Source organism: Chelonia mydas, chromosome 9, assembly GCF_015237465.2.
Source record: "Chelonia mydas isolate rCheMyd1 chromosome 9, rCheMyd1.pri.v2, whole genome shotgun sequence".
NCBI lineage: Eukaryota > Metazoa > Chordata > Testudines > Cheloniidae > Chelonia > Chelonia mydas.
In genome coordinates, this window is record NC_057855.1 from 88256615 (window position 1) to 88279300 (window position 22686).

General features: G+C 43.4%; 2 protein-coding genes and 1 long non-coding RNA gene across 13 annotated transcripts in view; 2 read left to right on the top strand and 1 right to left on the bottom strand.

Moving 5' to 3' along the window:
• The window catches only part of SEPTIN6 (septin 6), a 42035-nt gene extending 36784 nt beyond the window's left edge, over positions 1-5251 (top strand). For 3 of the 11 annotated variants that reach the window (XM_037908201.2, XM_037908197.2, XM_043523046.1), the window contains exon 10: positions 4258-5251. Coding sequence is in view for 6 of the 11 variants with exons in the window: in XM_037908197.2 (XP_037764125.1) it covers positions 4258-4267 (10 nt within the window). In the remaining 5 variants the exon portion in view is untranslated. Of the gene's footprint in view, positions 1-1130; positions 4081-4257 lie in introns of those variants that run through there. The other 8 variants (XM_043523047.1, XM_043523044.1, XM_043523045.1 and 5 more) reach the window with 4 other exon arrangements.
• LOC122461848 lies at positions 4565-8712 on the bottom strand. Its single transcript, XR_006284066.1, has 2 exons — positions 8510-8712; positions 4565-7970 (listed from the first exon to the last, which is right to left on the bottom strand). It is a non-coding gene; the product is annotated as an uncharacterized LOC122461848 (long non-coding RNA).
• Positions 8713-9291: 579 nt separating this feature from the next.
• Positions 9292-20602, top strand: NKRF (NFKB repressing factor). Its single transcript, XM_007060115.4, has 3 exons — positions 9292-9770; positions 15716-15852; positions 18091-20602. Exons 1-3 carry the CDS (start codon positions 9493-9495, stop codon positions 20070-20072), a joined length of 2397 nt encoding a protein of 798 aa, XP_007060177.2. The 5' UTR covers positions 9292-9492; the 3' UTR covers positions 20073-20602.
• Positions 20603-22686: the final 2084 nt, after the last annotated feature.

A 22686-nucleotide genomic window follows, 5' to 3' on the forward strand; every position in this document is an offset into this window, starting at 1 on the left:
AAACTGATGATTACAGCTGTCTACTTACTTTTCCTAGAGCTGGAATGAATAAGTGTATATGTGAGTTTTTCAGTTTCCTACTAGACAAATAGATGGTGGGGCATCAGCCCTGTCAACATTAATAGAGGCTGCATGCACTGCCGTAAGAACGTGCCCTTAAAGTCATAATATTTACCCACCTTTTATAAAGAGAATCAGAATCATATCCATTTGGACCATCACACACACACTTACTATAATCTATTTAAAAGAAGTTCTCTCCTTAGGATCTAGCTATTAACAAACCCACAGTCTGTTCTTAAACAGGGAAGTAAAAGCCAGTTCTAGTTTTATTCAGAGAGGGAGGAAACAATTCTAATTAGAATAGGAAGTAAGTGTTCGATTGTAAGTGAGTCATTTGAATTGAAGTTAACGCGTTTACCAAGCTCCACTTAATGGTAAGATCTCCAGAAGTGTCCTATACTGATTGAAATAAACCAAAGAAATCTCTCGAGCTGTCTGACCAGATGAGTGTTCTTGCTGCTGCTAACAGTGTACAACAAAGAAAAGAACAATTCTTTGCTTTTCAGGATCTGAACGTGAAAAATAAGCTCAAAGAACAGCTATGTTCATTCTAGTGCAGAGTACAAAGCTTCAGTGCTAAAATGCAGTTGGAGTGAACTTGTTTGGTAGTCCTTGTAACTGGATGCTGTTGTGCGCTGGGCTCTGAATCCAATAAAGTTCTTTTGTTCAAAATACACAATTGCAAGAGAGTGCCTTTTGAATGGATATTTGTCCTTACTGAGCTTAATATATATATCTGGTACTTTTTCAGCAATTCAAAAAATACTCGCAGTACTTACTGATCCCTACAGTATTCCAGGGTGTCACTGTTTTGCAAGGGTATAAATGATCCACAGACGATAGATCCTGCAATCTGCAGAGATCCAAAAGGATTGTTTTAAATAGAAGCCTGGTTTATCCCACTGCTTTGTGTGCCTGTGTGAAAAGCATGTCTTGTAATCAATCAAATTAAACTTTATTAACACGTAGCAACATTTTCATTTGTTTTGTATGTTAGGAACCATATTGATTTTTATTTTTAAATTAATCCATAAAAACATTAATCTGCCTTTTTCTTTCATTTTCAGTTCGGGTTTCCTGTAGAACCTTTCCCTTCGCACCAGAACCGAATGCTCCCACATTCAGTTAACATGCAGTTACGCCACTGTGCCTGTTTGCCCACCTTTACCCCCCCACTCCCTTCCTCTTCTCATCACTCTTAAAAAAGCAAAAGAGTCTGCATCCTTGGCTGTCTTTTTGGTGAAGAACCCAGCAATAACCTGTGTGGAACTGACAAGAGATGCTAAACGCTGCTATCTGTTCCCTGGATCAGTAGCACGTTTGCCAAGCGCTTTCAGAACTAATGTTCTCTGTCCTAAATTGTTATGATTATTTCTCTCTCATGTTTGTTTCACGGCTGCATGGTAAGAGAGCACGGCTGCTTGTTGGTTGCATTTAGTGCCATGACTCCTGAGCCTTATCACAGATTGCCTGTGAATGCTGTAGTCATGCATTTTGGTGAAATGTGGCTGCCTATAGATAGAGGCTTTTCTCTTTTTGTTTTCATTTCATGTATAAACATCTAATCCCATCATTATTTAGATGTGCTATTGTTTAATTTGAGTAATTTAAGTGACTGTTACAAAACTTGCCATGCTAGCAGGGATGGGCCTGAGCCAAAACCCAGAGGATGGAACAACCTTCCGCCCCAAACTTCGGGAAAACTCAAATCAGGATCCAATCTTTGCAGCAAAATCCCTGTGATTTCTTCCCTTTCCCAATGGTGGACAGAACCAAAATGCCAGATCCAAACATCTCCCTTGCCCCCCTGTCTGGGAGATTCAGATCTGATCTAGGCTGCCCTCTTAATTTTATTGCCCTATCACTAAGATGGGTTGAAACAAACTCTGGATCCAAACTCAGGGAACGTTAATGGCTGGGGCCCATATTTACTTGCTAGAACAAGCTGGTGTTTATGAAGAAAGATATGTTGCAGTGTTTCCATGTGACTTGTTCTTCAGGACCTGTCAATTTTTTTTATTTTTAATATACAAAGTATTGCCTAGAAAAGATCAGCATGTGCGTTCCTAAGCAGATGCTGCCAAGTTGCTTAAGTTTTCTATTCAGCAAAAGATTTTTTTAATGCGAGATTTGCACGGAAAGAGTGGGACTCTTGCCACTGACTTCAGTGGGGCCAGTATTTCACCCCATGGCCAGGTACACTTTGATTACTAAATATACATCTTACCACAGTCTGCATGTAAGTGTCTTGTATATTTCTTGATGGGGAAATGTTTAAAATAGTCTTCCTCAGACAGTGAATTCTGGTTAACATTGCATTTTTTTGCCCTTCTTTTACAGTAATCCATGGCTCTGTACTGAATAGTAATCCCTGAATACAATGGGCTGGAATGGACCTTCATTTACTTGTTAAATTGGGGGTTCTAATATAAACTGACAGCTTCTCATAATATTTCAGTCCTGGCCTTCCTATGCAAAACTGCTCTCTTAGGTATCTTCATCATGAATCTGTCTTTACTGTGTACTGATGGTTATTGCTTTTATTAAAACATGTAACGTAAGTCAGTAATGAGGTTTTTGGACATTGTAACTTTAAATCTCTAATTTTTTCTTCTATATTTAATGGATTCCCCCCACCCCCCAATATTAAGGGATGTGAAAATGAGTTCTGTGCTTCTTTTTTGTGCTGTCAAAATAACAGTACAGATTAAAATATATTTATTGGTGAGTTTAAGAAGACAACAGCACCTAGATTTGATTATGGTATGACTGAGAGGTTAAGAACTTTCCTTGTATCTTGGATGCTTTGTATAATAGCTGTAAAAGATTAATTCTTTCTCATTTGATTGATTTCCTAAGTCACATTGCCTGAAAATGGACATTTTAATACTCATTTGAAATTCCTACTGGCTCTGATCCTGCAGTTGGATCTGTGTGTGCTGGGCTCTGCCTGGTTGCGGGGTCTGCAGGCACAGATCCCATTGCAGGATCAGGGTCTGTGTTGGCAAATATCGCCTTTTATAACACATTTAAACTTTTTAAAACTCTGTGTAAGATAAGCACACTTACATTGTCATTCTGGGTGTAAAATGATCTTTCAATGCAGAGTTAAATGCCGAGAGATAATTTTACTAGAAGGATCTGAAGTGTGCACATCTTAGAAAGTTTGAAACAAAACTCCCTCCTACCCACCCGCCCCCCCCTTCCCACCCAAATACCTTTCTGGTTAAATGGTAGCTGGTAACTTCAATGTGTGTGTGACAGCTTTGCTGTTGCCAGAAGATTAATCAGTTGTCTGCACATGCTCATCTTCAAATTAAGTACTGATCGACATTGATAGATAGCACTCAGGTAAACTTTTCATTGTTTCTACTGAATATCATGATTTTTATATTCAGGGAAAATCTTTTGGGACACACACTGCCCCAAATCTTCTGGCAAACTCCTGGCTCTAGGGCTGTACATAGTCCTACATTCTGAAGTAGTTAAGCATACCCTGATACAAGGTGTTCCAAATAGTATCATTCTAAGGCTGGCATATAATCTGTTCTCTGTGATGTGCATTGATGTTAAGGGGGAGTTGAGTTTAAAGTACTAGAGTGGTGTGTGTATTTAGTCCCCTTTCTATCCATATAGTCACTCAAGTGGTCAGTTAACCTCGTGCAGTAATCCATAACTGAAACTAAGGTGTGGCCTCGTTTTAGAAATCAGGACTATTAAAACTCTGTATTGCAATTTATTTATATTGTCTCAGGTATCCTGTTTCACTGTAAAGACAATTTTTTCCCCAAAAAAAGCATTGGTTTCTTTTTTAGAAGTTGAAATATTTTAAGCTTTTGCTTCTTTCAGCTATGTGGAATGTAAGCATGTTTTCCGAAATCGGTCAATTTCACTTTGTCAGGGGTTCCAGGGATTAGCTGAAAGGGGCTTTTCATCTTGCTTTCACTTGCTGCATTGCGGGTTGTTTTAGATCATTTGACTTTTTTTACAATGCTATTAAAAGTATTTTTTAAACAAGTTTTAACTTGTCTGGTTTTCTTCAAGCACTTTGAGCAGCCCCTGCGGGATCTATAATTGCCTAAAAATGATGCATGTGCCCATCTCTCTTCTATTGTTTTCATGTTGAGTCTCTATTTCTTGCTTTTTTGAATGTCCTCCTTTTTGATGATCTCCTGTTTTTCTCTCTTTCTGTAGCTTTTTTTAAGTCTGTCCTCGCCAGCTGCACTGTGTCTGAGGGAGAAGACTGCCACTTGTAGAAGAGTTTAGGGATCCTATAATGTCTGGGGGGAAACAAATCTTCAGTGTTAGTGTCTTGGAAAGAAGCTCTTTTCTGACATGCATGGTATTTAAAATTGAAGTGTCTTGTATTTTGTGTGACAAGACCGCACAATATTGGGGAAAGTTGATCATGTACAAAAAACTTGGAGGAGCAACAGAAATGTGATGATTAGATTAACGAGTAGTGAAATTTTCAAAATGTTGGGTTACAACCATTTTTTTCCCTCTAATTTGGCCTAATAGAAAGGTCATGGACTCCCCTAAGGATCTGTTGAAGCCTGACAGGGTGTTTTCAGTATGTGAGTTCATTGGTTTGTTCTGTAAATTGTTGCGTTTGATGAAGGAGATATAAACAAGGGGTGATTTGCCACATTGACAGCCACAAAATACTTAATTTTAACAAGGAAGTAAAGCAAAACGAAATGTTTCCATTACTGTCATTTGGTGCCTCCACCACATTATTAAACTGCATCACCTGATTGACCACAGGTTGAGTGAGATTTTTTTTAATGTGAAATCATTTATTGTGTAAAACACTCCAAATAGTGTGACCTCTCCCTGTGCGCTTTAGTTAGAGAATGATCTTGCACTTAGTGTTATTGAGATGGGAGGGGCGGAGCTGTCAGTGGCTGGTCATGCTCCATCCAAATACCATGTGAGTAGAGTGCAGTGTCCTTAAAATGCATTTGATGCCTGTCCTAAAACTTTTTGCTTGTCTCGTTCTCTCTTGGAACATTCACTGCATGTTTCTCCAAACTGTATTCTACTGTCTCTCTCCTTTATTTTTTGTTTCCTTTTTACAAATGGAAGTGTGAAAAACTGCACTGCAGCTCTGTATTTACATGACAAACATTAAAGAACCAGCACTGTTAAGCGTGATTCCTTTCTAACTTTAATGTAAATTTTCAATTAAAAAAAAAAAAAAAAGCAAAAACCCAGCCGTGTTCTGCTGTTGTTTGTGTTGTGGGACTCCCCTAAATCAATCAATCCGCCAGACATGTTTTCTCTTCGAAGGAAATGTATGCATCTCAGTAGATGAGCCACTTTGCATTGTAGCCAGGATACTGGGATTAACAATTTGTCAGAAGTCTCACAGGTTTTTTAATGGAAAACACATTGAGAGGCTGGGGGGAGGGGGTATTGGTGCTGCAGGGGAGGTTGTGTGATTTTTACATCTCATCCCAAGTGCTTCATCTCTAGACAACACCCTTAACTCTGTGCTGAAGCTTTAGAGCAGTCCTGACTTGATGGAAAGTGCCCCCCACTAAATTGCCAGCACCACTTCCTGCAGCACACTCTGGGTTGTCTTGGAGATCTTGCATATGATTCTTTCCCAGGTCTGTCTCTGCTTAGTTTAGGAGATCAGAGCCTGAGATATTTTAAGTGCAGGTGAAAATACAGAACTACCTTAAGTATCAGGGGGTAGCCGTGTTAGTCTGTATCCACAAAAACAACAAGGAGTCCTGTGGCACCTTAAACACTAACAGATTTATTTGGGCATAAGCTTTCGTGAGTAAAAAACCACTTCTTCAGATGCAACTACCTTAGAGGCCAAAATGTACGGTGGATGAAAGCTCTATAAATTCAACATGGATTTTCTCTTAGCCTGTTGCACTTTAAGATAAAGAATTGTTTAGCTGACTTTTTTCAGAAGGCAGTGTCAGGCTAGTAACACTTCCTTGTGTGTTGCGAACACTGCAGATTATTAAAACTGAAAATGTAAATATTTAGTTTGCTCTTTGCCTTTTATGGGATGTTTGCTTTTTGCACTATGAGGGTGGCTGATTAAACTAGACTGGTCTGAACCTTAAAAATGTTTTGTTTGGGTTTGGGTGAAACCTCCAATTGATAGAACTGTTGCCCAAAATGAGCAATGAAATATTGTATTTAAAGTATCCAGAACACAATGAAATACTGTATTTAAAGTGTCCAGAACAACCTGTCATGTACTTACTGTGTATTTCATCTTTATAACACAGTTTATATTTGTCTGCTTTTATATACAGCTAACTAAAGCAGTACTCTCAAATGGGAAAAAAATCCAGTTTAAACTAGGAGATGCTCAGTTGGTTGAGGGAAGACTGTTTCTGTCAAAGTTATGAAACTGTAGGTGAGCTCTCTGAACTGCAGACTAAAAGTACAGTGAGATCTCTAAGTGGCTTCTCAAGGGGCTAACAAACTGGTTGCTTAAGAGGTGGCTTTAGATACAGTTGGAGCAGAATTGTACTCAGTGCTCTACAATTTTGGCGTATTCTTGTGGGGTCCCAGAGCCCAGGCTGCACCCTGAGCCCAGACATCCACACTGCAGTTTTATAGCCCCACACTCTGAGCCCTCCGACCCTGAGTCAGCTGACATGGGCCAGCCGGGGGTGTTTTATTGCAAGATAGACATACTCTGAATGGGCCTACCATTGCAATTAGCAGTTCATTTTCAAACCTGCAGCATGTAGTAGGGCAGCTCTGTTTCCAGTCAGTCTAAAATGTCCATTTCCTTTGATTGTTGCTCCCTGATTGATTTCACCTGTGAATTGCTCTATTGCAGGAGGGCCTCGGCCATTGTATAGCTTTATTGCAAAGGACTTGATACTGCTTTATTGAACTATATCCAGGCCTCCTGGCTTGAGGAGCTGGACTTGGGGTCACAGATGAAAGGGACCAAGGATGCCTCATGCATTCTTTAATTGCTGTGTATAGTCTATAATAACCCTTGAGTATCACACACAGGGGCCTGATCCTGCAATCAGCCATATTAGCAAGTGGGTGTTATTTAGGCACCTATTTCCATTTATGTAAATGGAATTTATTGCAGAAGGGATGCGTGGCCCTGACTCACTGTATTATCAGTTGCCTGTATCTCTTTTGGAGGTACTGTTCTCTTTCCTATACATATGGGATCCAATTTGATGGCTATCTATAGTAACAACAGTGTAGGCATTGGCTCTTTCCTACACAGGGCAACATTAGCCACCTGCCTATTCTCTGGAACCCCAGAAGTTTGCTCCTAGGGCAAATTTGAGACTCTTGAGTTTTCAGGTCTTTTGTCTCCCCACAAGTTGGTGTTTAATCAAGGTATTTGGGCCAGTAAGTCTGACCCCCCACTCCAGTGTGTCAATGTGCATCACTGTCTTCAACCCACATCTCGACAGTGATGCAGTTTCTGCTACCACCATCACTCTCCAGGCTCTTGGGATGCTTTGTATTTTATCTTTTTCAGAGATGACAGTCGCTCATTGCATAGACATAATCTCCCTGAGACATGGCAACCGAGAGACAGAAGGTACAGGAATTGCAAGATGGTGCTCAGCATGCTGGTCATTGGGTCTGTGCCTGGGGCATGAAGGAATCCTCCTTACCTCTGTGCTTTCTCGGTCTTTGCCGTTATTACCATGGTTTAGTGTGTCTCAACCATCCAGCACCAGTCAGAGGTAAGTGCAGAAACAAATGGCTTCTGGTCTCCAAATGTAAAAGTAGTGTTTTTCCCAAAGCAGCCAGAACTCTTCACTTCTTGCTGTCCACTCTCCTCTCTCCAGGGTTAATTTTGTTTCTACTCTGTGTCCCTTTCTGGTTCTCATGCACCAGCACAACACTGCAATGTTTGGACTGCAAATGGCGTGGGGGCGGTGTTTACACTGAAATTGCAATGAGAAATGTTTGACAGTCAGGAAGATCATTTCCTCTGATGTAGTTAAGATTTTACATTTTAAAAATATACTGTCCAATAATTTAAAAGTACACTGTTAGTGTGTATGCACATACACATCCGCATCCATCCACCCACTCTTGAGTCCCCAGGGCTTGGGGCTGCTGGGTATACAGACCCAGGCCTGATCCTGCCAACAGTTACACACATTAATACCACTGACTGCTTGTGTGCAGAAAGCTAAGCATGTCCGTATGCATTTACAGCATCTATCAGTAGGACAAGGGGGTCAAACTTGTAGTGATAGTCGCACAAAATAGGTCTGTGGGGTCTAATATTAGTCAATGAGCAGGAAGTAAATTCTCATTTGTGCTCAGTTGGGTGCTCTAAAAATGTACACGGCCTATATGCGTACGTGCTGAGCCTTTTCGTCTCCCTTCACTTGATAATTTCACAGATCGCGGGAGTGATCTGGCTAAGATCTACTCAGCTAAAAGAGGGGCGGGGGAGCGCTAATGTTGGTCTTACTGCAATGGGTGGCTTATGAGCCGTAACGCTTGTCTCACACGTAGGAGTCATCATCCCGCAGGCCCCAGTTGACAATAGTGTGCGGTAGACCAGCCAGGCCATAAACAAGCCTTGGCTCTGCCGGGACTTACAGGAGACTTATTGCTGTTGTGCGATGGGGAGGAGGGAGGGAAACAGCAGCTCTTTTCGGCCTGCTGGCTGTGGGCACCTGGGACAGTGAGCACCCCCCGGCCCTGGGCAAGCTGGTGCCTATCGCTCCAGCCCCGGCGTCTGTGCCTATACAAGGACCCGCAGGTTAACTTCTGAAGAGCCGCACAGGGCTCCGCAGCCACGCGTTGGCCACCCCTGCTTTACGCTTCAGAGCAGGTTAGTGCGGGTGCAGCCGGCTGAGCCTGCAGGTAGTGCGCGTTGGGCAGCAGCAGGTGGCAGCTGCGGCTCCCTCCCGGGCCGCCTTGCTGCCTTCCGCGTGCAGGGGAGCAGCCCCCGAGCCCGGCCAAGCGCTGCCCCTCCGCCCTGGGCCTGCAGCGTTGTGGGAGCCGGCCGGCCCCTAGCTCGCCCGGCCCGCTGCAGCGGGCGCCACGTGCGGGCCCCTCCCCTCGTGCTGCGGGCCCCAGCGCCGGCGCTCCCCGGCTGCCGCAGCCCCCTCGGGGCACCGCTAGGTGGCGCTGTGAGCGGGGCCCGGTCCTTCTCGTGCTCGCGGGGTCTCGCGGTCTCTTGATGTCACGCCCACGTGACGAGCGTGTAACAAAAAAAAAAAAAAAAAAAAAAGGTTACAGTGTAACGGGGTGCGGGCGGCGCGAGAGGGGCCCGGCGCGGGGGTCGCGGCCGCACGTGCGGGGCGCGGAGTTTGCGCGCGGGGCCCGCCCCGGGATCCCCGGCTCGGCCCGGCCTCTCCTCCGCCCGGCCCGGGCCGCACGTGGGGCCCGGCCCTCCCTCTCCCCGCAGGCCGGGAGCCGGCTCGGGCGGGCAGGCTGGCCGAGCCGATGGCCGGCGGCTGGATGCTGCTGGGCGGGGACTTCCTGACCCCGCCGCCGCCGCCCCCGCCGGTGCCGCCTCCGGAGCAGCCGCCGCCGCCCCCGGAGCCCGAGGCGGTGCCCGAGCCTGTGCTGGAGCAGTGGCGCCAGTACCAGGAGAGCGACTGGCACTGGGGGCTGCGCCGCCAGTTCATCCTCCGCCACCTGGCCGGTTACCCGGGCGCCGCCATCGACCAGCTGCTGTCGCTCTCCGTGCTCTGGACCAACCACGTCTTCATGGGCTGCAGGTGAGGGGCCGGGCCCAGCGTGGGGGATCCGGCTTCCCCCGGGGGAGGGAGGTCTCCTCCCCGGGGATAGGGGGTGGCCTTGGGGCAGCCTGGTTGGGGCGCCGGGGCCGGTTTTTCCCTTCCCGGTAACTTAGTCGCGTTGGCAGAAGCGCGGGGAAGTGACAGGAGAAAGCGCCGAGTCAGTGGGTTCCTTCCTTCGCTCCCCTCCAACCCCTGCTCATTGTGCTCGGCTCCCGCCTACATCTCAGACCCGCTTTCCCGTTGGGTTCCTCCCCATCTTCCTGTCCCCCTCCAGATCCCACCTTTCCCCTCAGTGCCTTCCATGCTGCCCCCCCAGGTTGCTTGGAAACCCCTTCCATAACCTCTCCCTGAAGGCTCCCATTCCCCTCGCTCAAACTGCTCCTTGAAGCCCATCTCAGACAATGGAGTTAGACGTCAATGGAAAAGAGGGGGGGGGTGGCTATATTATTATTTTATAGCACCCTTCCAAAGTAACTGCCCACTGGAAGGTCTTCTGCGTCCATTGGAAAGAGTTTCTTGCAACATCAGCAATTCTGAGTGGAGCAAACCAAGCTAAGGCATCAAATATGGTAAGAAGGTGACAATGGACACATTTAGGACACGCTTTAAGGATGCCACCAACATGACTTTTACAGCAAGCGATAATATGGACACCACCTGGAAAGAGAAAAAGAGGGCGACCTAGAGAAATGTTACACAGAAAAATAAAGGAAGAAGTGAAATCCATCAGCATGACACCCAGAAGCCTGAACAGACCAGCACAAGCCTGAAATTAATGATGGAAACTGGTGGATGCTCTATATACCTGAGGGAGCGGGAGAGTAAAGAAAAATGAAAGGATGAGGCACTCAGACAGAAAGAGCTCTCATCAGCTAAAGCTTCTGTCTTACTGTGAGCACTGCATGGGTCCAGATCTCCACCTGACAGAACTGATAGCACGGGGTGGCCAAACTGTGGCTTGCGAGCCACATGCGGCTCTTTTACCGTTAAAGTGCAACTCGCAGAGCCCCCCTAGACTGTTCGTCCACCTATCAGACTGGGGCGGTGGAGCACAGGACCTCTGCCTTGCAGCAGGGTGGTGCGGTAGAGGCTTCTGCCCAGCGGGGAGAGGGGTCTTGGGGCTTCAGCAGGAGAGGGGCTGAAGTCCCAAGCTCTGTCAGGTGCCTCCCACGGGGCTGAAGCCCCGATCCCCATCACGTGTGCCTCAGCTCTCGAACTTCTGAAGATTGTTGTATGAGGGTCAGAGAGCCAATACGTTTGGCCACCCTGTCACAGCAGGATGAGGTCTGAAATGGTAGACTTGATAGATAGCGGGGATATAACATACACCTGAGGGCTGAGGCAACAGCATGGGTTATAGTTAGTTATGCAGTTACTCTCTTTGGGCAGACTTGATAGTTCCTTGGTAGGTTATGTAATTAGTGTAAACACATTCATTTTCTGTAAGTGATGCTGTAGAACTGCATTTTTAGGAGTGACTTTGAATGAGTGTGGAGCCCTCAGGAATAGATTTTGGAAGGGGCAAAGTCATAAGGGGCAGCACAGAAGAAGGCATGGAAATATTGGTGAAAGTATCATCAAGCTGAGCATCATATGCAGAGCAGAAAGTATGTGGGGAAATGCAAAAGGAAATCACAGCAGAAAAGTAGGTGGGGCCTGCATAATAAAGGACATTGAAAGCAAGGAAGATAATTGAAATAGACCATAATACGGAGGGAATACCAGTTGATTCTGAAGTCTGAATATTCCACTCTTGACCATTACTCTACAGATGCTTTCTTCTTTAGTTATTCCTTTTGGTGCATCCAACTTTCCGAGCCCTAGCCTAATGCTGCATATTTGAGATGTAAATGCTAAGAGCAAACTGAACGTTTCCTTGATGTTTTTTTTTATTGAATACTAAACAGAATCACGCACATTTTAAATTTTAACACATCACCTCCCAAAATGTAGGAACTCCTTGCAGGACAGCGTTTCTCAGCCTTTTTGACACCAAGTACCGCTTGCTGCCTTCCTAATCTGTATCAGGTCAATCTCAGGGACTGGCGCTGGTCCATGGAGGGATGGTTGAGAAACATTAGTATAGGGAGAACCTGAAACTGACCTGAAAACAAAAGTGAAACTGGTCAATTTCCATTGTTCAAGATGAGAAAAATGCAAAAAGTAAGCTGTATAAATAGTGAAAAGTAAGTTACATTTTTAAACTTTGTGGTCTTCTTAATTATAGGGTTTTTTTAGAAAAGATAGTTGTATGAATAATTTTGTCTTTATGTATTTAGCGTTACTTAAAGCATAAAGCACCTGTTATAAAGCACCTTAAAACTGAATTTTCTGGCTATGTTAAAACACACTTCAATAATGGAAGAGCTATGTAGTTACTATCCCTAGACATGGCAATCATTAACTTGTGGAAACCACAGTATAGTAACTAGGATAGTATTTTAGATTTCCACATCCCTTCTAGTCAGAATGAAAGGGCTGCTTTTCCTGTGCACTTTGACTGAAATTTCAAAAGTTAATGATTTTTGGGGGTGAGGAGAGGATAAAGAAATTAAAGAAAAATAAGTACTTGCTGATGACTTAAAAAGTATAGTGACTAACTTCAGTGAGGTAGGTAATACTTAAGCAAAGTTCTGAAACATTAAAAGATAATTTAGACTTAAAATTTAAGATTTATTAGTCTTCTTATGAAGCCTGTCTTTAGTAGACGCTTCTCATCATTTGTCTGAATTTCTGTTAACTGTCTTAGTTTGGATCTAAACATCCCCCTGCAGTGTTCACAATCCAAACGTTTCATCGTTGTGCTAGTGTGAGAGCGCCAGAAAGTGAAACTGGTTACGGTTTTTATCGTTTAATCCATATGCAAATAACATGAATGGCATATTGTGTTTTAATATTTAACACTTAGACTGTAAGCTCTTTGGGCAGAGACTTTTTGTTGTATGTTTGTACAGCACCTAACATAAATGGGATCCTGATCCTTGACCGGGGACCCTACCACAGCACAAATAATCATATCCTCATGTGGTGTTGACAGAAGATACAAGGAAGCACTTAATAGTGTTTTAAAAAACCTATGGTATTTAATCTGATGATGTCCCATTAACCCATTTTCAACCATGGTTGCATGTTCACCATCTCTTTAAAAACTGCTAGACCTAAAAATCAAGACCCACAGTTGCTTATGGAGCTAGGGTACCAGTTACCTTTATTAATGAGATGCATGCAGACTGACTCCTGCACTTGTATGGAACCCTGCTGTGCACAAGTGCAGGGTGCTGCCTGCCTGCATCTCGATGCAGGGCATTATCTGTCATGTGACTGGTGCTAAGGAAGACCCAGTTACTGAGGAATTACTTGTGGATTACAGAATGGGCAACCCTTATTATTTCTTCGGCATTTTTACTGCCAGCTTACAAAGCGGAGTAGGCATATTTAAATCAGTTACATAAGACTAAAATGTCCCCTGTCTGCACTGGAGATTTCTTTATTCATTTCTTCTACCCTGGCCCGACATATGAATTAGGAAGGCTGTCAGATCTTGAATAATGATGTTACTGAACTCTCTAAATGTGTAAGTGGTGCTGCACAGAACCCACCAAAAAATAGGGTTACTTTCCCTGAAGAATTTACAAACTCGCAGTTGATGCAGAAGGGAATAGTTCAGATATGAGATGGTGCAGATGCTGTCAGTCAAGAGATTTGTGCAGGAAGACTTCCCCAAAGATACCGTGAGATGCAAAATTAACATGCCCTACAGTGGTGGAAAGGACAGAGGAGGAGAATCACATGTGACTCTTATGAAATATAGCTGAATTTTTGTGTTCTGAAAAAAACTTCTAATCTGAAATGGTTTTTGCTTTCCAGGCAAAGTGGAGGGGAAGTTTGCTGTTTAAATTATATTAACTAATAATTTGTTCAACCCTGGTTGTTAATCTTTCCCAGACACCTGCTAATGGGAGGATTGATCCATTAGCCAGAAGTAGTTCTTGTACCCTTGTGGTTGGATGCCATCTTTCATATCCTCCTCTAGCTGAAAGGGGATAAAGTTTAAGTTCCAACCCTCCCTTTGGTTGATGGTAGAGAGAAAGGGCTTCCATTTTTCCACCTCATGGCTGTTGGTGTGAGGGATGGCATCCACTACTCTGTGTCTCCCTCTGCTGCCATTTTTGCGTCCCTCTCTTCCATGAATAACTCTAGCGCCTGCCATTGTTGCTGAGGCTGCTTCCAGTTTTCTCAAGCAGCAGCGTGAAATCAACCTGTTTCTTGGCGGTTTTAATTGCTGCTCACTGGGTTCTGAATAGTAGCTGCTTGGAAGAGTGATGAGCTGCAGTGTCTCTGCAGACTTAGGAAGAAGTTACTGCCTCAGTTTACATTCAGAGAGCTTGCTCGTAATATTTGTTACCTTATATTTAAACGCAAGCTTAAATTCTGGTTAGGTCTCCATCATTGCAAGGAAAGCTTCCCACATACCACCAGTGAGTAGACTTTCCATACACATGTAGCACCAGTACTGAAAAGCTAATCAAAGGCCATTTGCTTAAAAAAACCCAACAACAACGTATCTCTAGCTTTTGTGCTCAGAACCTAATGATGACCTTAGTTTTTGTCTGCCTTGGTAGACATAAGATGCTGACCTGATCCTCTGCTTAATTTAAATACGAGCCCTGTGGTAGAACACTGTATCCTTTCTGTACTGTGATGGAAAATCTACAGCACATGGCTTTATGCAGTGTTTTCAGGCCATCCTTTGTTAGAGATTTTTCAGTTCAGCTTTTGCCATCTAATACACTGAAAAGATTTAGTAAATTACAGGAGCTGGAATTCTGTAACACTGATGAATTCTGCTAGATTAGAACTGCAAATGATCTTGGCAGTTCTAACGCCACATTCTTTTGCAGCAGGAACCAGACTTCAAGTAATGCAGGACTCCTTAGGAAATAACACTATCATACTGTCACTTTTGTGGCGGTGGGATTTAAAATGTTGCAGTGACATCAATGCTAATTTAAAAATAAAACTGCTGGTTAAAGTAGTAATTGTTAGTAAAAAGCAGATGAGTTCCTACAGTAAAAACTGAAGCGTTCCTTGGCTGCTGTCTGACATCAGTGATAGCAAATGTCTGGTGACATGTCACAGATTGTCACTAACCTTTTTGTCTAGGCTACTGGCAATGAGTCACTGTTTCAGTACTGTTCTGACTCCACTGAACTAAAACCCAATAAGTTCTCCTATTTTCCTTGTGGCTGTATTAAGTGGTACATTTCAATAGCAAATACTTTAAAGGGAGCTTCAGTTTACTCATTCAAAACTCCATTTAATGACTTGCGATGAATGATTGGTGGAATATTTGATACTAAGATACGTGAGTTTGTTCAGAATCTGTATGAAAAGTAGTGACTTGTTGCCTTATTACAGATTTCTTCTCTAGGGCCCCAAGTCTGCAAGGAGAGCCATACAGAGAGTCTCCCGACTTCTTTGGGTTCCACACAGCCACATAAATCTGCTTGCATGGAATTGATGACAGGTTCAGCATAAACTTTCACCACCATTTATTAGAGCCTGATCCAAGGCCAGTAAAGTCATTGGAAAGACACCCGTTGACTTTGATGGGTATTGGGTCAGGCCGGATTTGACTTGAGTTTTGCTTGTAATGTCACAGGCAGCTTTCTAGTCCTAATTTAACTTAATTAGGAAGTATCCACAAGCTACACTACATTATACAAATATATTTCCCACAGGCATATTTTTCCTTGTGTGAGGTGGTAAGGTCTTGCTGTCTGCATGGTTGCAAATACTGAAATCTTGGTTGTAAAGACACCAGGGGTTTGGTACTAGAAGTGGAAGTGGTCTGGTAAAAACCTGGCAGCATGGAGCTTTAGTGTAGCAGGTTCTAATGCTGTCTGTCCTTGAATTCCACACAGGTATGGCTCGCAAGTTATGGAGAAAGTCCTTAAGATGGCTGAAGGTATCGATATTGGGGAGATGCCATCATTCGAGCTGGTACCTCGTGCTAAGCCACCAAAAAGACCCTGCTCTCCACCTTGCTCTCCCTATGCCAGTGAGTATATTTGCCTGCATATCAAAGGGGACGTCATTCTCCGTTGCTGCTTCAGTTATGATTTTCGGATCACGGGAACTGCAACTGCAGAACAGACCAACGTCTGCCTCTGACTGTAGCCAATAGTGGATGCTTCAGGGGGGAAATGGCAGCAGGCCAAATAAGCAGTGGACAACTTAGTGCACAGAGTTACATCACAAGCAGGCTGGATTTCTCCTCACCCCAGCTGGTGGCTGGCTTATGGTAGAAGTAATCAGAGTTGTGGCATTTGGGGAACTTGCAAAAGTTTAAAAGCCTACGGTCATCTGATTTAGATGTCAGGGTTTTTTTTCCACTGATCTCAAATGAACTGGGTTATGATAAATATGCTGCAACAGAGGTGTCTAGATGTACATGGCAGCCTGACCCATATTAGCATTGGATCAGATTATTCTTTCCAAGTGCTTGAGATGGCCTTTTGCTTCACTGGTGAAGTCACGTGCCTGGCATTTGGGGCATGGGAGTTAAATCTTTTACTGTCGTTTGAACAGAATACTACTGGTGTGGAGAAAGGATGTCCTTATACTTACTGTATTTATGCATCCGATATTTAATTCTTCAGATTGTCTTCACAGTATTTGTTTATGTAAAATTTGTGTCTTGTTTCTAATCCAGACACATTCAAATTAGAAACGAGGCACAAACTTTTAAAGTGAGGGTGAAGTGGTGGATTCTCCCTCTCGAAGTCTTCAGATCAAGACTTTTTGGAGGATATGCTTCAATATCAATTATAGAGCATTTTTCACCAGATCTTTACAAAGGAGGTCAGTACCATTGTCCCCATTTTGCAGACAGGGAAACTGAAGCACAGAGAGGTGAAGTGACTTGGCGCAGTCAGACAGACCTGGGGATGGCACCCAGGTCTTCTGTGTCCCAGTCCAGTGCTCTATCCACTAGGAAACACTGCCTCCCCCAATTTAGTCTTACAAGGGTGTCGGGGCAACAAAATGGCAGATGAAACTCAATCTCGATAAATGCAAAGTAATGCACATTGGAAAGCATAATCCCAATTATACATATTATATGATGGGGTCTAAATTAGCTGTTACCACTCAAGAAAGAGATCTTGGAGTCATTGTAGATAGTTCTCTGAAAACATCCACTCGGTGTGCAGCAGCAGTCAAAAAAGCTAATAGAATGTTGGGAATCATTAAGAAAGGGATAGATAATAAGATATAAAATATCATAGTGCCTCTATATAAATCCATGGTACGCCCACATATTGAATATTGTGTGCAGATGTGGTCACCCCATCTCAAAAAAGATATATTGGAATTGGAAAAGGTTCAGGAAAGGGCAACAAAAATTATTAGGGGCATGGAACGGCTTCCGTGTGAGGAGAGATTAATAAGACTGGGACTTTTCAGCTTGGAAAAGAGATGACTAAGGGGAGATATGATAGAGGTCTATAAAATCATGACTGGTGTGGAGAAAGTAAATAAGGAAGTGTTATTTACTCCTCGTAACACAAGAACTAGGGGTCACCAAATGAAATTAATAGGCAGCAGGTTTAAAACAAACAAAAGGAAGTATTTCTTCACACAAGGCACAGTAAGTCTGTGGAACTCTGCCAGAGGATGTTGTGAAGGCCAAGACTATAACATGATTCAAAAAAGATAAATTAATGGAGGATAGGTCCATCAATGGCTATTAGCCAGGATTGGCAGGGATGGTGTCCCTAGCCTCTGTTTGCCAGCAGCTGGGAATGGGTGACGGAATTAATCACTTTGATTAGATTACCTGTTCTGTTCATTCCCTCTGAAGCACCTGGCATTGGCCACTGTCGGAAGAGAGGATACTGGACTAGATGGACCTTTGGTCTGGCCCAGTATCGCCGTTCTTATGTAAGTTAATGTGCTCACTATAGGAGTAACTGGAATTGTTTAACCAGTGTTATATAGGAGATCAGACTAAATGATCTGATGGTCTTAAAATCTATGAACCTGAGTATATAAAAACCACTTTTTCACAAAGCAGTAGGTGAAGTGGAAATAATTCTGCAATATCTTGCCTAGGAATGAAAATTTCACTTACCTATTGCATACATCTTCATACAGAAAATCTTGGTATCTGTGATGTGGGGAGCGGGAATTCTGTACTCAAAAACTTACTAGTTACTGCTGGTGATCATACTGTACATATTCCCTCCATGTTGTAGAACTTATTTTTTTAATGCTGTAAATTTCACTCATTCCGTAGATCCAGAGCCTCCCAAAAAAGTCCTCCCCAGGTTCCGTGTGAGACCTCGTTTTGAGCCTGTACACTTTGTAGCCAGTAGTGAAAAAGATGAAAGAAAAGAAGAGCCTTCAGACAACCAAACACAGGAATCAAACAAGGATGCAAACACAAACAGCACTGCCCAAACAATCGAAAACTATGTGGATTTTGTTTTTAACAGTTTCAATACCCAAGAAGCAGATCCCCAGTTCTCCAACTCGGTGGGTTTTGGTTATGCAAGTAGCCAGACAGCAGCCACCTGTGTGGTTTTGAACAGCATGGACACTACCCAGAGTGGTGCTCCACAACTTTCCACTTCCTCTTCAGTTCTCCAGTCTTCATCAGACACTTTCCCCCAGTCAGTTATAACAGCAAAGCAGTATTTTATTGACAGACTCTCTGCAGCAATCTGGAAGAATCTTGCTAACCCAGATGCTAACACTGGGACTGATAAAATTAACTATACATATTTGTTGACTCGGTCAATTCAGGCATGTAAGACAAATCCTGAATATATTTATGCTCCTCTAAAAGAAATTGCCCCTGCCGACCTCCCAAAAAATAAGAAGCTTCCAACAGATGGCTTTGCTTGTGAAGTGAGATGCCAAAATGTCTACTTAACCACTGGTTATGCTGGCAGCAAAAATGGATCCAGGGATCGAGCCACAGAATTAGCAGTCAAGCTGTTGCAAAAGGCTGTGGAAGTTAAAGTTGCTCAGCGGAAGTTCAAACATACCTATCGAGAGGACTTAATAGTGTGTGAGTCTGGCACGTGCCCGCAGGAATTGCCTCCTGCTCTCAAACAGCTTGATGACTTTCTAGCTGCCAACAAAGATTTTTCATCCGGGCAGTCTGGTTCTGATCCCTTGCAAGGTTCTAGTAGTTCAACCAAACACTGGACTAATTTTGTGCTCACAGAAAATGCTAGCGATGCTATAGGGATACTTAACAACTCGGCTTCATTTAACAAAATGTCAGTTGAATACAAATATGACTTAATGTCAAACCGCTCATGGCGCTGTAGGGTGTATTTACAGGACCACTGCTTAGCCGAGGGATATGGCAGTAAGAAAACTAGCAAACATGCAGCTGCAGATGAGGCTTTGAAAATTCTTCAGAAGATGCAGTCCAATGTGACACCCATCAAAACAACCCAGGTTCAGAAAGTGGGCTGTTCATCCCGGAGTTCTGGCAAAAAGAAAGACCTGAAGGATCTTGTTATCTATGAGAACTCTGAGAATCCTGTGTGCACGCTGAACGACACTGCTCAGTTCAACAAGATGACAGTGGAGTATGTCTTCGAAAGGATGACGGGCATGCGGTGGAAATGCAAGGTGATGCTAGAAAATGAGTTCATCGCTGAAGCAGTTGGGGTTAAGAAATCTGTGAAGCATGAGGCGGCGGAGGAAGCTGTGAAAATCCTCAAAAAGACACAGCCGACTGTCGTCAATAACCTGAAGAAGGGCACCATCGAAGACGTCATCTCAAGAAATGAGATTCGGGGCCGCTCAGCAGAAGAGGCTTTCAAACAGAAGATTAAAGAAGACAACATAGGGAATCAGATTTTAAGAAAAATGGGCTGGACAGGTGGTGGGTTAGGGAAAGACGGCGAAGGGATACGAGAGCCTATTGCAGTGAAGGAGCAATTTAAAAGGGAAGGACTCGGGCTTGATGTGGAAAGGGTGAACAAAATTGCTAAAAGAGATATTGAGCAGATCATTCGAAATTATGCACGCTCAGATAGTCATGTTGACTTGACTTTTTCTACAGAACTTACCAATGATGAGCGGAAGCAGATACATCAAATTGCCCAAAAATATGGTCTTAAAAGTAAATCCCATGGGCAGGGCCATGATAGATTTTTGGTGGTAAGCAGAAAGAGACGCAAGGAAGACTTATTAGACCAACTGAAGCAAGAAGGCCATGTTGGGCATTATGAACTTATTATGCCTCAAGCTAATTGAGCTTCATGGTGTCCAGTTTCATTGGTGAATGCATAAGGAGATGGAGTTTCCTAGATCCCTAATTAAAGAAACAGATGCTGCATTTTCTTGTTGTGGGATATATTATGTTTTACTTTGCTCATTTAATTTCTAAAACTTTATTAGAAAAAGAACTTACAAAGTGCTGTCCAATTGTATTAGCACAACCCCGCAGCCAATAGTGCAGTTACTGTATGTGTCTTTGATATTACTTGTTCCTTCCCATTTTAATAGTTTTGTAATAGCAAAAACACATGTCCAACCACAAAAAAATTGACACCGTTTAAAATGATAGTTCCCTTATTCTTTTTGCCCCAGGAAAGAAATTTTGCCTTTTAAAAACAGGGGAAATGCAGTTCAGAGGAAAAAATATGTAAAGTTGGTATTAACTACAATAAAAATACAGTTTTATTTCCAGAAAAAACAGGATTTGCCACATTTTGTATGTATCTTAAATTTTGTGTGAAACCTCAATTCTAGAAGAGTTAGCAAAGTAAAATGTCTCTACCTTGTGTGTGTGTGTTTATGTGGGGAAAAGTCTTTAACCAGCTTAATGATACAACTTTCTTTATAACTAGTGTTCCAGTTTATTCATAAATTTTTTGCCATACTGAGAATTAATGAGTGCACCCTAATCAACTTTGTACTAAACTGAGTTAATGCCGGAAGGATTTTTACCTAGAAGTACTGCTTGATATGTGCAAATGCCATGGTGGCATGTAAAAACCTATTTTTACTTTGACTCTGAGCTCTTAACCCTGAGCAAAATCAAATTGTGCTTCATTATTTCTATCCACTACGTTAATGTATCGGTATGTCAAGGAGAGATTCACACGTAAAAGTCTTGTGCTGCTCCAATACGTGGTTTGAGTGTGGAGTGTCTCCAGGACTGGCCCATCTGGGCTAGAAGAGCCCTCTGCCTGAAGAACAAATAGTTGGCTTCTGCAAGTCACCATTTTGGGGATGTGTCCTTCCACCATTGCTGAACTTTTGGGAACCTTCCAAAAACCAGTCCCTGAGCCATGCCTTGTAAAACAGATTAAAACTCAACCTCTGGGTGAAGCAAATATAAATTCTCCTGTAGGTGCTGCTTGTTCAGATGGGACCTGCTGTGTCTTTTCCAGCTTGAATATCTGATTCACTCAGCCAGCTATGATAGATATTCCTCAGTAGCCACTCTCCTGTTTGTCCCTGTGCTTCACTTTATCATTCCTGCCTCCCATATCTGCCTCTCCATCTGTTTACATTGCCCTCTAGGTCAGTCCATCCTCCTGTGTTGCCTTTTATACCCTTGGCTTTGAGGAGAGGGGGAGTGGCCCCACCTGGCACTGCAGAAGATCCTGGTGGCTCATGGCACAGGCGGTTTGAATCTCACAGGTGTGAAAATAGAGGCTCATCTTGAAGAACTCATTACAGGTGAGTAGCATTCACTTAGGAATGAACAAATGCCCCCCTGTGCTATCCTTGTTTTCATTAGCACGCCTCCGCCCATCTTCCTAGGGCCTGTTTTGCTACCTAGGTCCCCTAACTTGGCCGTGGTTCTGCAAGCATGTTCTCTCTTCAGATTCATGCCACTTGCCCCTCTCCCTCTGAATTCTACTCTCAAGAACTCAGGGTTTTGGAAAATGGTACTAAGGAGGCTGGGGTCTGCATGGCATTTTATATCATCTCAACTATTGGTGCCTCGGTCCCCTAGCAGTCCCTGCTTTTCCAGCAGGTTCCCAAGGGACAGTAACTCTGGGGAGTGTGGCAGAGGCAATACTTGCAGAACCATAGTTCCTAGCAGGTTGTGGTAGGGGTAGAGGAAGCTGGCTAAATATAATGGTGTTTTCACAACGTATGCATTTGGTATAATGTGCTGGAAATATTTTACCCCTAAACTCTTAAGTATGATCATAGTGAGCAGGGCAGTTGCTGGGATTTCAGTTGAAACTTCAGGCTAGAGAGCTGCTCATCAGTCATATAGTCCTGTTTAAGTAACCAGTCACATCCTTGAGCTCAGGAACTGAGAGCCCCCAACTTTTGCATAGCTATCTAGATTGTAGACTTTTTTGGAGGGCAGGGACTATGCCTCTTATATATGCCCAGAATTTACAACATTGTGGAAACTATGCTACATTTTTCCTTCCTATCGCTGTTCACCTAGTAATTTATGGGGAAGCTCACTCCTGTTTTAAGCTATGATGATGCCCTAGGCTTGTCTGGCTTAAATCTCTAGATCATCTTTCATTTATTTTCAATGACATGTGGGGACTTCTGCACTTAAAATACTGAGGTGCTTCAGTGAAGACACTACATCTGGTGGCAGAGATACTCCACCTCCTCAACAGGTGCTAGCTAGGTGGACTGAGAATTCTCCTATCAACTTTGTGCTGTCTACACTGGGGGGTTTAGGTCAGTTTAACTGCATGGCTGAGTTGTGTGGATTTTTCACACCCTTGAATAATGTAGTTATATAGACCAGGCCTTACTGTAAGTCTTCCAAGAATCAAAAATGCATTTGCCAAGAGGCTTGGATTTTGATCTACTGCTATTATGAAACGGACATGCTTTGTCTGATGCAGAAAGTACCACAATAAATGTAGATATTTAGTGT